General features: G+C 38.9%; 1 protein-coding gene across 2 annotated transcripts; it reads right to left on the minus strand.

Moving 5' to 3' along the window:
* Positions 1-7,916: 7,916 nt before the first annotated feature.
* Positions 7,917-13,605, minus strand: LOC109173032 (DUF21 domain-containing protein At5g52790). 2 transcript variants are annotated; one of them, XM_019322293.1, is made up of 13 exons: positions 13,274-13,605; positions 13,081-13,157; positions 12,886-12,969; positions 12,312-12,425; positions 12,129-12,215; positions 11,878-12,017; positions 11,705-11,792; positions 11,166-11,239; positions 10,872-11,041; positions 10,643-10,767; positions 9,396-9,442; positions 9,069-9,285; positions 7,917-8,140 (listed from the first exon to the last, which is right to left on the minus strand). In XM_019322293.1, exons 1-13 carry the CDS (start codon positions 13,452-13,454, stop codon positions 8,096-8,098), a joined length of 1,449 nt encoding a protein of 482 aa, XP_019177838.1. In that variant the 5' UTR covers positions 13,455-13,605; the 3' UTR covers positions 7,917-8,095. The 2 variants fall into 2 exon arrangements, with proteins under 2 accessions (XP_019177838.1, XP_019177837.1); XM_019322292.1 differs by having other exon boundaries at positions 10,643-10,770.
* Between the last annotated feature and the right edge of the window lie 805 nt (positions 13,606-14,410).

Here is a 14,410-nt window from a genome sequence, read left to right on the forward strand (position 1 = left end):
ACGCCGCTGAGGGAGGACTAGACCACCGCCTGTTAACAGGGTTTCAATGCCAAGAAAGAAGCTGGGTGCGCCCAGGTCCCGTATTTTAAAAGTGGACGAGAGACGCAACAGAAGTGTGTCAATTAAGGCGGAGTCATCGCTCATCATGATGATGTCATCCACATAGCCCAATAGGAACACCTAGGAGGCACCGGTTAAGTAATGAAAGAGGGAGACATCAGTTTTAGATGCGGCAAAACCTGCAGAGAGTAAAAAATCGTGTAGACGTTTGAACCAGGCCCGCGACGAATCCCTCTATGCTGCCCCAGTAACCAAATTGCACATGACACACTACCAAAAAAAAAAAAAAAAAAAAGGAGAAGACATGTACTGAAGATTAAAACAATGACAATGCTATCCAAAAGAGAATTAAGAAGAATTAGAGAAATTTAAACCAAAAGTATTATTTATTTAGACTATCGCTTTAAGACTAAGTATTTAGACTAGCGTTATTACAAAGTTGCAAACATTTATTTTAGTGACAATTATAATCAATCTCTCATATATTATCTTGAATTTATATACTTTGAATTACCTATTTAAATAAACAAATTCAACATTTATTTACCTATGCATAAACATCTCCTATATAATATTGCATTGATATACTTTGAAATACTTATTTAAAAATAATCATTGAGTTATCATGATTTACATCCTCCCAAATGCTCTGTCGGGTCGGAGTGTGGGGGGCCCTTAGGGTTGGGGTTCAGCCTTTTGGAAGAATTAACCGAATCAAAATTTTTTTCGGTTAATCGGTCGGTTAACCAATTAACCGAACTTTTTAAACTAAATTTTAAAATCCTAAAAATAACACCTATATTAATAAATCTAATTAAAATAATACATATACTAATAAATTCATTAGGGAGTTTGATAATTTTCAATTCTAATTTGAGTGGGAGACGAAAGCAGTACAGTTACATACTTACATTTAACATTATATATATATATATATATATATATATATATATATATAGAAAAGTATTCTAGTGCAAACTATTGTTAATGTCCACACGTGCACAAACATCTTGGCCGTGCATTTTTGCTTGTGCAACGGATGAGGATTAGTGTGCACGGGGCCATGGTGCACTCCACCACATTGGGCACTTGCGTAGACTGAGTTATTGTGTGGGCGGTTTGGTAATTGTACGGGGGCAAGTAGGATTGGTGTGGGTTTAGCGGGATCGGGGGTTTGTATTTCACTCTACAGAGCACTGCGTAGCTGTCGTTCTCGTCGGGTGAGTGTCGATGGCAAGGTCAGGTGGCAATCGCCGCTCTAGGAGATGCTGGTCCGGCCTATCATTCTCGCCGACGCCGCCGCCATCCGCTCTGTCGCGCAGGCACGCGAAAGCATCCAGAGGGTCCAGTTGCCGGGGTAGCTCACGTTCGCCGGCATTCAACAATAGGCTCAACTCCGGGCGGGCCATGGCGGGGATTGCCTCTAGGGTCTCTGCCCGTCGGCGGAATGCGAACCAGTGGGGTGTGCGAGGTTTGTCTCGATTCTATATTTGTTTATGCAAATTATCGGGGGGGTTTTTGTTAAGTGGGGCTGGGGGGTGTATGCATGTGGCTCTGTGTGTGTCTTTTAAAACCTGCATTGGTGACTCTGTAAGTTTGATGGTCTGAGGGTGGTAGGAGGTTCAGCGGGGTTACTCAATTCAGGAGGTTGGGGGTAATGTCCATTGCGTGCATTTTTTCTTTCATAAAATGTATACATAACAAAATGAATGTGGTTCTGACCTCTGTTTATGCGAATCCTCGGGGAGGGGGGGGGTTGTTAATTGTGGGGGTAGGTGTATGTATGAAGCTCTGTATGTGGCTGTTAGAACTGTAACACCCCGAAATTTTTCAACTTTTAAGACTTATATAATAAAGGTAAATTCTCATTAAATCCCAAAACATAATATAAAGAGTACGAGTTGCTATGCCACACCTGAGCTAGAGAACTCAGGTGCACAGGCTAACTAACTAATATCCTCAATAATGTAAATGCATAAGCGTGGCACGCAGGCCGAAAGGGAGACTATCTACTTCTACGCTCCAAAACTCTAGCGCGCTCCAGTGTCTACCCCTCTGTGCCTGAAAGCCAAATATATCTGTTCAGCGAGAGATGCTGGTAACCCACTCCAACGCGTTGAAATACAATACATATAGGCATATATATAGATATAAGAAAAACCATTTCGAAGCATGAAGATATATCCTAAGAGACTCTAGCTTTTAAAACAGGGAATAGACTCGACAGACAGGGATAAGCACAGTCAACAGTCATATAATTCACAAGCATAGGGAACAGACTCGACAGATAGAGATAAGCACAGCCAATAGTCATAACCAAGCATATACGGTTTACTAGCATGTATCCTATGGTCACACTTTCATAACATTCGTAACATCAAACCATCCATATCTCATCACATAGCACACTTTGTTGGCGCCACAGGACCAATCGCATGCCCATACATGAGGGTCAGCGCATATAGCTCTGACACGGCCCCGCAGCACCCTGCCCCGTATCGCAACACGGAGGGGTCGATCGCAACCGACCGATGAACCGCAGCTCATCATAATGTTTGATCGCAACCAAACAGTGGACCGCAGCCCAAGAGTAGTCATCTGATCGCAGCCAGGAATATGAACCGCAGCTCATGTAAAACGTTTGATCGCAACCAAACGGTGGATCGCAGCCCGAGAGTGTAAATCTGACCGTAGCCAGCTTCTGAACCGCAGCTCAGGAATAACCAGTTTGATCGAAACCAAATTGGGGTATCATGCACACATAACACATAGCAAACACATGCAACCCACATTGACACATTGGGAAGGGGGAGAAATCGTATAACGAAACCTATGCGTGATCATCCACATACTAAGAATAAACCTAAGGGGTTCATACTTCTCACACCTAGGCCAACGGGATACCAATTCAACTAGCATGTAATATATAAGACTTATTCAACCTACGAATGGTACCCGACATCAAACTAGACATAGGCACGATAGACGGAGTCTGTTGGGACACCACGGGGGTCGGGGGAACATCAAACGGGGAAGCCGGGATCCCGAAATGGGACAATTTCCAGCGGGTAGCCGGTGGGTGAAGGGTCACCCGCCGGCGACGAATTTCCGGGCAGCGGGTAGCCGGCGGGCAGTCGCCTGCCTGCTGCCGGCGACGTCAAAACTGGTCGCGGGTAGGTGGCGGGTCCCCTACCCCCCACTGACTCTTTTTCACAATTAACACCCCGGGAACCTTTGAAGAACCCGAAACCATGCTTAGACACTTTTAAACGTAATTGATGATAACACGTAGACAATTAACGGATCAAAAGCAAGAAACATACGGCACATATCCTATCATGCTTTCTAAACATAATTAACATCCAAACATACGAATTCCCACCCAATATATCAAGAATAACACCATACGAGTTTCACGATACATCCTAGGGCTCTAATTATATTTAAATCATCAAGAACGTAATTCATCTTTTAACACTAAGAAACAATACGATTTATCAAGAATATCACACAATCATTAGGAATCTAGGTTTATCAAGAATATCACTGTAACACCCCGTGTTACGACCCCTAAAACCATTTAATTAATTAATCAATAGCCCAAGAGAAAGAATAAATTATAATGATTAATTAGGGAAAAAGGCCCACCATAGTCCATGGGCCCTCATATATAAACCCAACCCCTAAACTCAATCCTTAGTTCCAAAAGGAATAGAATTAGCAAGCCTATAATATTAGTTCCTAATTAGGACTCCTAAATATATAAATAGGGGACTTAAGAGGCACCTAGAACTCCCCACAAGATCAACGCCCCACCACCCCAAAAGAGCTCCAAGAATCCCCTTAGGAGAAATCAAGAAAGCAAGGAAGCTTAAAGAAAGATCCTTCATAGCCAAGGAATTAATTAAGGCTAAGAGGTAACCCATGTCTCAACAAAACCTATTTTCATAGTTATGATTCCCCTCTTAGGATTTCCCCATATTCTTGTGTATTGATGATTTGTGATATTATTATTGATGATTGATGGGATGATTCCATGGGTGATCTTGATGATGAAAGGTTCTTGATAATCATGGTGTTCTTGATGATTATGTGTTGTTCTTGATAATTGTGTGATGCTCTTGATGTTTATGTGTGATTCTTACCGAATCTTGCAATTAGAAGATGAACCGTATTCTTGTTGATATAAAAGTGATTAGAACCCTAGGTTGTATCGTATGATCTTATTCTTGGATTATCGGGTGGGGAAATCGCATGTTTGGGTGTTGATTATATTTAGAAAAGCATGATAGGTTATGTGCCGTTCGTTTCTTGTATTTGATTCGTTAATTGTTTACGTGTTGTCGTTAATTGCGTTGTAAAGTGTCTAAGCATGGTTTCGGGTTCCACAATGGTTCCCGGGGCGTAAAGTGTGTGAAAAGAGTCAGTGGGGGGTAGGTGGGGGGTAGGGGACCCGCCACCTACCCACGGCCGTGAAACACCGCCCGGCAGCGGGTAGCCGGCGGGCGGGCAGCTGCCCGCCGGCGACCCGCTGCCCGGAACAGTAATTCCGGCGGGCAGCCGGCGGGTGGCCCCCCACCCACCGGCCACCCGCTGGAAATTTCCCCAATTCGGGATCCCGGCTTCCCCGTTTGATGTTCCCCCGATCCCCGTGGTGTCCCAACGGACTCCGTTCATCGTGCCTATGTCTAGTTTGATATTTCGGGTGCCATTCGTAGGTTTACGAGTCTATTATATTGCATGCTAGTTGAATTGGTATCCCGTTGACCTAGGTGGTAGAAGTATGAACCCCTTAGGACTATTCTTAGTATGTGATGGATCACGCATAGGTTTTGTTATACGTTTTCTCCCCCTTCCTAATGTGTAATGTGGGTTGCATGTGCTTGCTATGTGTTATGTGTGTGTGTTACCCCAATTCGGTTGCGATCGGATTGGTTATCCTGAGCTGCGGTTCAAAAGCTGGCTGCGGTCAGATTGATACTCTTGGGCTGCGGTCCACCGTTTGGTTGCGATCAAACGCTTCTATACGAGCTGCGGTTCGTCCTTTTTCCTGGCTGCGGTCAGATGACATTCTCTTGGGCTGCGGTCCACTGTTTGGTTGCGATCAAACACTATGATGAGCTGCGGTTCATCGGTCGGTTGCGATCGACCCCTCAGTGTTGCGATACGAGGCAGGGTGCTGCGGGGCCGTGTCAGAGCTATATGCGCTGACCCTCATGTATGGGCATGCGATTGGTCCTGTGGCGCCAACAAAGTGTGTTATGTGCTGTGACATGGACGAGTTGTGATTACGAGTGTCTTGGGAGATGTGACTATGGGATTTACATTGGGGATTGTTCATGTTGGGCTATGATCATTGTTTATGCTTGCTTTATCTGCCTTATATGTTGTGAACTGCATATGCTCGTTATAACTGTTGCTTGTGCCTGGCCTTATCTGTCGAGTCATTCCCGGTTTTAAAGCTAGAGTTCGTAGGATATATCTTCATGCTCAAAATGGTTTTCGTATATCTATATATATCTCTATATGTATTGTATTTCAACGCGTTGGAGTGGGTTACCAGCATCTCTCGCTGAACAGATATATTTGGCTTTCAGGCACAAAAGATTAAGTCACTGGAGCGCGCTAGAACTTGGAGTATAGAAGTAGATAGTTTTCCTCTTCTGGCCTGCGTGCCACGTTTACATAATTACGCTTGAGGATATTAGTTAGTTAGCCTGTGCACTTGGGTTCTCTACCCCAGGTGTGCATAGCACCCCGTACGCTTGTATTTATTCCTTGGGATTTAATGAGATTCCACCTTTGATATAAGTTTTAGAAAGTCTTAAAAATCTGGGGTGTTACAATCACACAATCATCAAGAATCTCTTTCCATCATCAAGATTATCAAGATTACCCAAGAAAGCATAACGTCAATTATCAAGATCACACCATCAATATCATAAACGAATCATCAATACACAAGAATGTAGAGGGATGCCTAGAGGGAGATCATAGCTAAGAAAATAGGTTTTGTTGAGACATGGGTTACCTCTTAGCCTTAGTTGATTTCCTTGGCTATGAAGGGTCTTTCTCTAAGTCTTTCTTCTTTCTTGATTTCTCCTAGGGGAATTCTTGGAATTCCTTGTGTGGTGAGAGATTATTGTGGTGGGGGTTCTAGGTGCCTCCTGTGTCCCCTATTTATATATCTAAGAGTCCTAATTAGGGCCCAATTACTATAGGCTTGCTAACTCTATTCCTTTTAGGACTAGGGGTTGGGTTTAGAGGTGAGGGCCCACGGACTATGGTGGGCCTCTTCCTAATTAATTACTGTAATTTAATTCTTTCTTTTGGGTAATTGGTTAAATGATTAATTGGTTTTAAGGGTCGTAACACGGGGTGTTACAAGAACTTCCAGTAGTGGTTCTGTAAGTTTGGTGGTCTAAGGTTACTGCTATCCCCCATTTTTTTTCCCAATTTGTTTTCCCCCATTTTTTTCCCCCATTTTTTCCCCATGGGTGGGCTGTTACGCACCACATCCCGGTCTGAAGCAACGAATAATGTGTACCGAAAAAGTACCCTATATATATATATATATATATATATATATATATATATAGGTTCTCGTGCGGGTGAGGGCTTCAGGTGCGGTTGTGCGGTTTAATCTGAGTCATTCATCTCGCTTTAATCAACGTCCAGAATTATCAAAGTTTTTTAAAAAAAAACGCGGTGGCAATTTTGTAATTTTTGCATCTAGGTCAAAATTAAGGTGAGCGGATCTGTGATTAATGTGCGTGAGTTTTGTGCTTAATGTGCGTGTGTTTTGTGCTTAATGTGCGTGAGGTTTGTGCTTAATGTGCGTGGGGGTGTGCTTAACGTGAATAGTTGTTAAAACTTAAAGTCTGTGAGTGAATACTTAAAGTGCGTGAGTTTTGTGCTTAATGTGCGTGATGTTTGTGCTTAATGTGCGTGGGTTTTGTACTTAATGTCAGTAGTTGTTGAAACTTAACGTCTGTGAGTTAATATTTAAAGTGCGTGGGTTTTGTGCTTAATGTGTGTGAGGTTGTGCTTAATGTGTGTGGGTTTTGTACTTAAAGTGCGTGAGTTTGTGATTAAGATCTAACACTTAAGGTGCACCTTAGCTTATACTTCTTTGTTTCAGGCACGCGTTTTTTTTTTTTTTTAATTTTCATTGATTTGAGCCGTTGATCTAAATTTGATCAACTGCTCAGATTTAACCGCACAACCGCACGGGAAGCTATACCCTTCCCTATATATATATATATATATATATATATATATATATATATATATATATATATAAACTTCAGTTATTCGACACTTTCGAACTGCATTAATCGTTAACCGAAATTTTAAAAATCCTTTAACCATTAATCGAACCAAAAAAGTTTAGTTAAAAAATGGTTAATCGAACTTTATCGATTCGGTCAGTTAATCGAAAATTATCTGAAGTTTGCACACCCCTAAAGCTAGCTAATGGTTGGATAGTCCCATGCTTCTTTTTCCCTAGGTTTTTGAGGAGCAAGCTAACTAATGGCTGGATAGTCCCATGCTTCTTTTTGCCTAAATTGCTTCATGCCCCCAACTTTTTTTTTTTAGTGTAAACCACGAATTGTTTTGTGTCTTTCTCTGTTCGGGTCCACCCGACTAATCCCCGCTCGTTCTGAGCTGAGAAGCATAGGCGAGCTGGCCCAATAAAAATCGTCACTTGTAAAAATCAAACTCAATTATTCCGAAATTCTTCCCTATAATAAAAAGAGCCCAGTTGCCACTTGAACTACCCCGTTGAATTTTATGCCCCCACCATCATCACCCATCATAATATACTCCTCATTTTTTATAGGTTAACAGGCCAGGGACGAAAGTGTATATTAAATAATCACGGAGGAGCATCACGTAAATAATAACCCCTAAACATAAGTGAAATTAAACCTTTTAAATTTGTTTAATTTTTAGTTTCACAAGTTGTATGATGACATGAAATTTCTTAAAACTCGACCAAGTCCTTTGATCTTCATGAGACGCAAGAAAAGTACTAATCACCCGGCTTTTCTAGCCTCTCGTATGACTTTCTTGACACCTGCACTCAATTTGAGTAAGTTCAGTTTAGTCTTAATTAGCATCATCATTAGTAACAAATAAGTATGCATAATGTGTAATATTTGACAAGTAGTAATATGGATTATTAAATTAGTTTGCAATTAGTACACCAATTATTCCTTACTAGTCGTTTTAGTCCCTAACTATTAACAATTGCAATAAACGCTCCTAATTCTTTAAAAAAAATTGCAGTTTTAATCTCTGGACTCTGAAACAACAAAACTATTAAATTCTATTGCAAATTTACTTAGTATATGGATATTTTAAAATTTTTATAATACTTATTCTTTATAACTTTTTCAGTTTTGTGATTTTATCTGCAAAATAGAGAATTGGCAACGTTCTTTCCTAAATTTTTTCCTTTCCAATTATGGTACATTGTCCCTATTTTGCCAGATGAACCTGGTAAAATCAAGTTTTTATTTTACAAATAAAATATCGAGACTAAAAAAAAAAAGATTATGGCCATATTTGAATTGGCAACATAGTTAGCATATCAGCCAATTTTAACTTATTTAACCACTATTAGTTGTTTAACTTGGTTAAACATCCAATATAACTCTTTGATTAATTAGCTTTTTGTAACAATTTATTGCTCTAAAACATTAAAATTCAAAAAACTGCTCAAAATAGCTTTTTCGATTAGACTTTTGAGAAAGTCATTTTGTATGTAATCAGCTATCTGCTAATAGCTAATTTACCACACGTCTTTCTACAATCAGCTAATTCTATCAACTAGTCAAATCCACTAACTCAATCAGTTAATAGCTATTTACCAAACACCCCCTATAATTAAAGAAAAACATTAAAAAGTAATAATATATCATGTACCAAGGTCCAAGTATCATTTTAATAGAGTTTAATTTAATAGTTTTGTTATTTCAGAAGTTAAAACTGCAATGGAGTACCTGAGGAGAGGGAGTAGAGGTGGTAGAATGGTGTGGTGGGGAAATTGCGGTGAAGCATCCAACTGGGGAGGAAGAAAGGGGCGGCATGGCTAACGGCGACTGCACATATGGCGAAATCGGCGAGCGCAATGTCGGAGTCTGACGGCGGGGAGAAGCTCCCGGAGACCTTCTTGGTGAACTACTACGTTTCATAGATGGAAGTAAATTGATTTTAATTCTGCACAGTACAAATGTATATGTGAGCGATAGGTAGCTAGGGAGATGTATTGAAGTAGTGATTGAATTGTGTGCGGATGAAAAGCCAAAGCCATGGGGGATCGGACTTGCCTGTTGTGAACATCAACGTATTCATCGGTTTCATCAAGTATGGGTTCCTTCATGTCATGAAATAGCAAATTTATTAGGTATGTAGTCAAACATCATATCATTGTATTCACCAATATTTTGTTTTTACTACTACTGACTATATTACAATGTAGAATTTATCTATATATACTTTTTTAACCTATTAAAGCACAAAGTGTTTACGTTAGTCGCTACCACTAGGTTTGAACATGTGACCTCCCATTTGAGAGAATCACAAAGATGTCATTGAGCTACAAGTTACTTGTCATGTATTCACCAATATAATGCCATGTTTTCTCAATTCAAAATGAAGTGTTGCTATACTTGTAAAGGAGGCCGGGAAACTAGAATTAAGGAGTTAATTCCATTTGTTGTCATATTATTATTGTGGCATGGCCCTCATTTTCTCCATCAACAAAATCTTTTAAATTTCATAAATTACAAGGGCATTTATGTCTTTAATTATGATTAAAAAAAAAAAGGGTCAACCCACTTTGTATAAAAAAAGAAGATTGAAATGTCCTTGTATTTAATGACACTTTAACAATTTTGTTGACAAAATACCAAAAATGGTCATGTCACAATAATACAAGGACCAAAGGGGTACGCTTGAAAAAAAAAAAAAAAAAAAGGACTAAAGGTCCATTTGGAACATGAAAAATGTTTTTTCGAAAAATAATTTCTAGAAAATGACTCATTTTCTAAAAAATATTTAATTTTTTTGTGTTTGACTGAATGTCAAAGAACTATCTTTTTCTGTTTGGCTGAGAGTTAAAAAAGTGCATTATAACTGTTTAGTTCATTTTCCTGAAATTAACATATTACTCCGTATTTGTTACAACAACAACAACAACAACAATAATAGGTGGTGGTGGTGAGAGAGTTACTTCATGCCACAAGACTACAAGGTCATTGGCATATAGAAACTAACTTTAAAATGAAGACGGTAAAGAGAGAAATGAAAAATAAAGAATCTGAAAAATGTCTTCCTATTAAAAAATTATTATGAAACATTTTCTGTCAAATTGGACATTTTTTTCATTGACCAGGAATATTTTCCTTTGACTTTATTTTCCTTATGTATCCGAACACTGAAAAATTTGGAATATAACTTTCGAAAGTCATTTTTCGCGTTTTCAAACGGGCCCTAAAAATGAATTGTCACTTATATATAAATGTAGGACCAAATATGGAATTAACTCTGGAATTAAAAGTGTTCTGAATTTTACCTGGAGAAGTTCTTCCAACACATCTTCCATGGTGATGATACCAAGAACAACATCTGAGGAGTTGAGAGAATTTGAATTTCCCAATATCTCACTCATAACAATCTTCTCATTACGCATCTGCTTACCTGCTGGTTTTAACACACACGTACGCATAATATTCATGAAACTAACTGCATATAATAAATGAGACGACATACAAACATTTGACAATTACTAGGTACATATATACCTCTTTCAAAACCTCGTTCTTGCATTGAATGAACATTTATCTTAACCATATCAGATTTGGGGGCTGCGTTTTCTAATTCTGCACAATTACTCTTCACAACCACAGCCATGTGGCTGTCTCCTTTCTGGAATTGATTCAAAATGTCGTATAACGGCAAATTCTCCCTAATCCTATCATTTTAAATTACAAAATTTATTTATCTTATATAATCAATAGAAATAATATTTGAAAATTAATTAAACCCAATGTTTCAAGATCACCAGGCCATAATAACAAAATGTTCATATATAGTACCTAGGTATACTCCTTATGCTAAGATGACTGATTGGCGTTTCATCTTCCGGGCGACATTTGATTAAATTTTTAACCTATTAATTATACAAATTATAAGATAAGATAATAAACTGCATGTTGAAAGAATGGCAATATTTAAGAGAGTGGTTGATTCAAGCTCTCACTCATGTCATGGCTCTAACCACTCCACTCATTGCTTTCCCAAACTCATTCTAAGAATTGATGACGACTAAGAGCATCCCCAATAGAGAATTTGCAGATTGGGTTGCTTATGTGGTCCATACGCTTGCAAGAGAATTTGATTTTTGAAAGAAAAGTGAGCCCACTCAAAAAAAAAAAAAACAAAAGCCTCCTTTGGTGTGCGGTGGTACATTAGAAGCACCCAGTCAGGCACGTGCCAGCGCGTTAAACTGTATACTATTTTTTTTCTCTTTCTTTTCGTTTTTTTTCTTAATCACACCTGTAAAAATTTTTCAAAATCTGTCTATTGAAGATACTCTTAAGTACTTATGACTTAGTGTCATGCATTTTTTGCTTACCAATATTAAGCCCACAATATTGGTTGGAGTGCCAGAATATATAGGCACGCGGCTATGGCCTCGGTTTAGTATCAAGGACATGGTCTCGCTGTAAAAAAGTAATTGAACAAGGAGTTCAAGTATCAAAAAACAAAAACAAAAACAAAAATTCAAGAAATGAAAATAAAACATACTCGTTGAGCTTAGAGTAGAGATCAAGTGAAAATACTGTGGACAAAGGTGTCATGGCATCTTTTGCTGTTTTCTGTGTCAGATCTAAGGCTCCTGCGATGATCGTCGTTTCATCATGGGTTAACTCTCCACCTTTACCAGCCTAACATCGTACCGTACCAACAAATTAAAATATATAATATGTAATAATCAATACTAATTCGAGAAAATTAATGAATGTGTCTGTCATCTGTGGATGGGTAACAAAATTAACCTCATTCCCATGCAAATTCACCAATGTCTTCAGCTCTGCACGGCGTAACAGAGCAGAATGCCCCTTTCCCAGCAGGAAATCCAGCAACTGATGCAATATATATATATATATATATATATGAATAAAGATGATCATCAATAGCTAAGCTATATATGTTTGTTCCTCAATACCAGCACAATATACCTTACTAATTGGGTAGGATATAGGGAAAACCGCAATGAGAAGCAGGCGAACTAATGGCGAAAGCCTTGCACCTATGCTCAATCCATACCGCGAACAAAGTGCTTGGGGGATAATCTGCAAAATAAGGGTGAAATATGCATACAAGTGGCATAGAAATGTTGACCACTTTGCCAAAAGCTACACCTAATGCGAAGACGCAATTTTATTTCCTTATATTTTCGAGATGTTGGGTGTTAGACTTGGCCTTTTAAACCCTTTATCGGCCTCCACCCAACAACCCTAGCCACGGGTTGCTAGACTTCGTCTTACCTGACTCTGATATCATATCACTTGTTAGGATCAAACACTTACCAATACGCTAAAAGTTATAGCTAGTAGCGAAGACGCAACTTTATTTCATCATACTGCCACACATTTTCAAGACCCTGGGTGCTGAACTTGGCCTTTTAATAAGTAGCCCTTTACAGGCCTCCATCCAATAACCCCTAGCTACGGGTGTTAGACTTGACCTTTACCGGCCTCCACCCAATAATTTAATTTACTAATATGTTGTGTAGGCTAGAGAGATTATTACCTCACCGAAGGCAAGAATGAGAGTTACTGAAATTAGTATAGCACCCCATGCAGGCAGAAGAGCATCAATAAATATGGGCAGGGCCTTTTGAAAACAAAAAGATTTATTAGGACCCATGCACAGAATAATCAAGAATGAAGAAGCTAATAAGCAGGCCATCCAGGCATTGAAATTCAATTCACACAATTAACAAACCTCCATTGCAAGGGCATTACATATGAGAAGGGTGCAGAGGAGCAAGTGCTGATTCTTGACAATGGGAAGAATCTTCTCTGTGACCAACAAGAAAATTTAACGAAATGGAATAATAATAAATGTTTTGAAAGAATTTATAATATATAGTTGAGGGAAGATGAGAGTGAAAGATGGATGGAAAGAAGTTAATTACCAGCATTTTTGCGATCTGCTGGCTCACCGGCCTTGATGAGCACTTCAAGATCAACTAAGCTAAGGGACATAAGGCCAAGAGTGAGACCGGACATAAGGCCAGCAAAAGCGACCAGAGCTATACAGATGACTAGGTATACCCAGAACATTGTTTCACAGCATGGTACATCATTGGCTGCCATCTTATTATGATGTCTGTCTGATCTGATCGATAAACTAACGAACCTTAATTAGCTCGCAAATTAAAAGAATGAGAAGAGAAAGGGGATGGGGCTACTATAAATAGAGGATATGTTTTCCATTATATTGCCCATTCAGTGATTGGAAGAAATGAAAAAGGCAATGGCTGAATTTTGTAAAATAATAATAATGGAAATCCAGAGTCCAGTAAGAGTAGAATATTACTCAGCATTCACATATTGGAGTAGTTGACAATTATTAACAATAAATAATACGAGTAAATAAAAATAAAACATCGGATTGGTTGCATCATGCATGCCCATGGCGGTTCGTGCTGTTCTCATTCCGCATCTGCCATCTGACGTGTTACCAATAAATCCATATATATATATATATATATATATATATATATAAAATTAAGTTTCAGTGCATTTCAGTGTTTCCCGTGCGATTGTGGGGTTTTAACATGCGTCAATTTTGTACTTCAAGTGCGTGAGTCTTGTATTTAATGTGCGTGAAAATTGTGCTTAATGTGAGTTGTTGTTGAAAACTTAGGGTGAGTGAGTTTTGTGTTTACGGTGCATGAGTTTTGTGCTTAACGTGCGTGAGTTTGTGCTTAATGTGAGTAGTTGTTGAAACTTAAAAGGTGTCTGATTTCTATGCTTAAGGTGCGTGCGGCTTGTGCTTAACATGCTGAGGCTTGTGCTTAACATGCTTGAGTTTTGTGCTTAACGTGTGTGGGTTTGTGTTCTGAAGGTGTTTTGTTTGTGTGTTTAATGTGCGTGTGTTGTGTACTTAAAGTGCGTCATTTAAATATGCAATTTTTAATAACTAAATATGCAAACATGGTAAATTTTATAAAATCAATGAAAAGCTAAATTTTAAATCTAAACCGTAAATGGTAGATCCTAAGTAGTAAAAAGTGAACTACTAAATCAAATAAAACAAAAAATTCAGT

Source organism: Ipomoea nil, unplaced genomic scaffold (genome assembly GCF_001879475.1).
Source record: "Ipomoea nil cultivar Tokyo-kokei standard unplaced genomic scaffold, Asagao_1.1 scaffold0465, whole genome shotgun sequence".
Lineage (NCBI taxonomy): Eukaryota > Viridiplantae > Streptophyta > Magnoliopsida > Solanales > Convolvulaceae > Ipomoea > Ipomoea nil.

What these genes read in the sequence shown, in the direction of transcription:
- LOC109173032 (XM_019322292.1), bottom strand. Translation starts at nt 13,454, where the DNA reads ATGGCAGCCAATGATGTACCATGCTGTGAAACAATGTTCTGGGTATAC. An exon ending in TGAATTTGCATGGGAATGAG is followed by an intron (nt 12,018 to 12,128) that starts GTTAATTTTGTT and finishes GTACGATGTTAG; the next exon opens with GCTGGTAAAGGTGGAGAGTT. An exon ending in AGAACGAGGTTTTGAAAGAG is followed by an intron (nt 10,771 to 10,871) that starts GTATATATGTAC and finishes TGTTAAAACCAG; the next exon opens with CAGGTAAGCAGATGCGTAAT.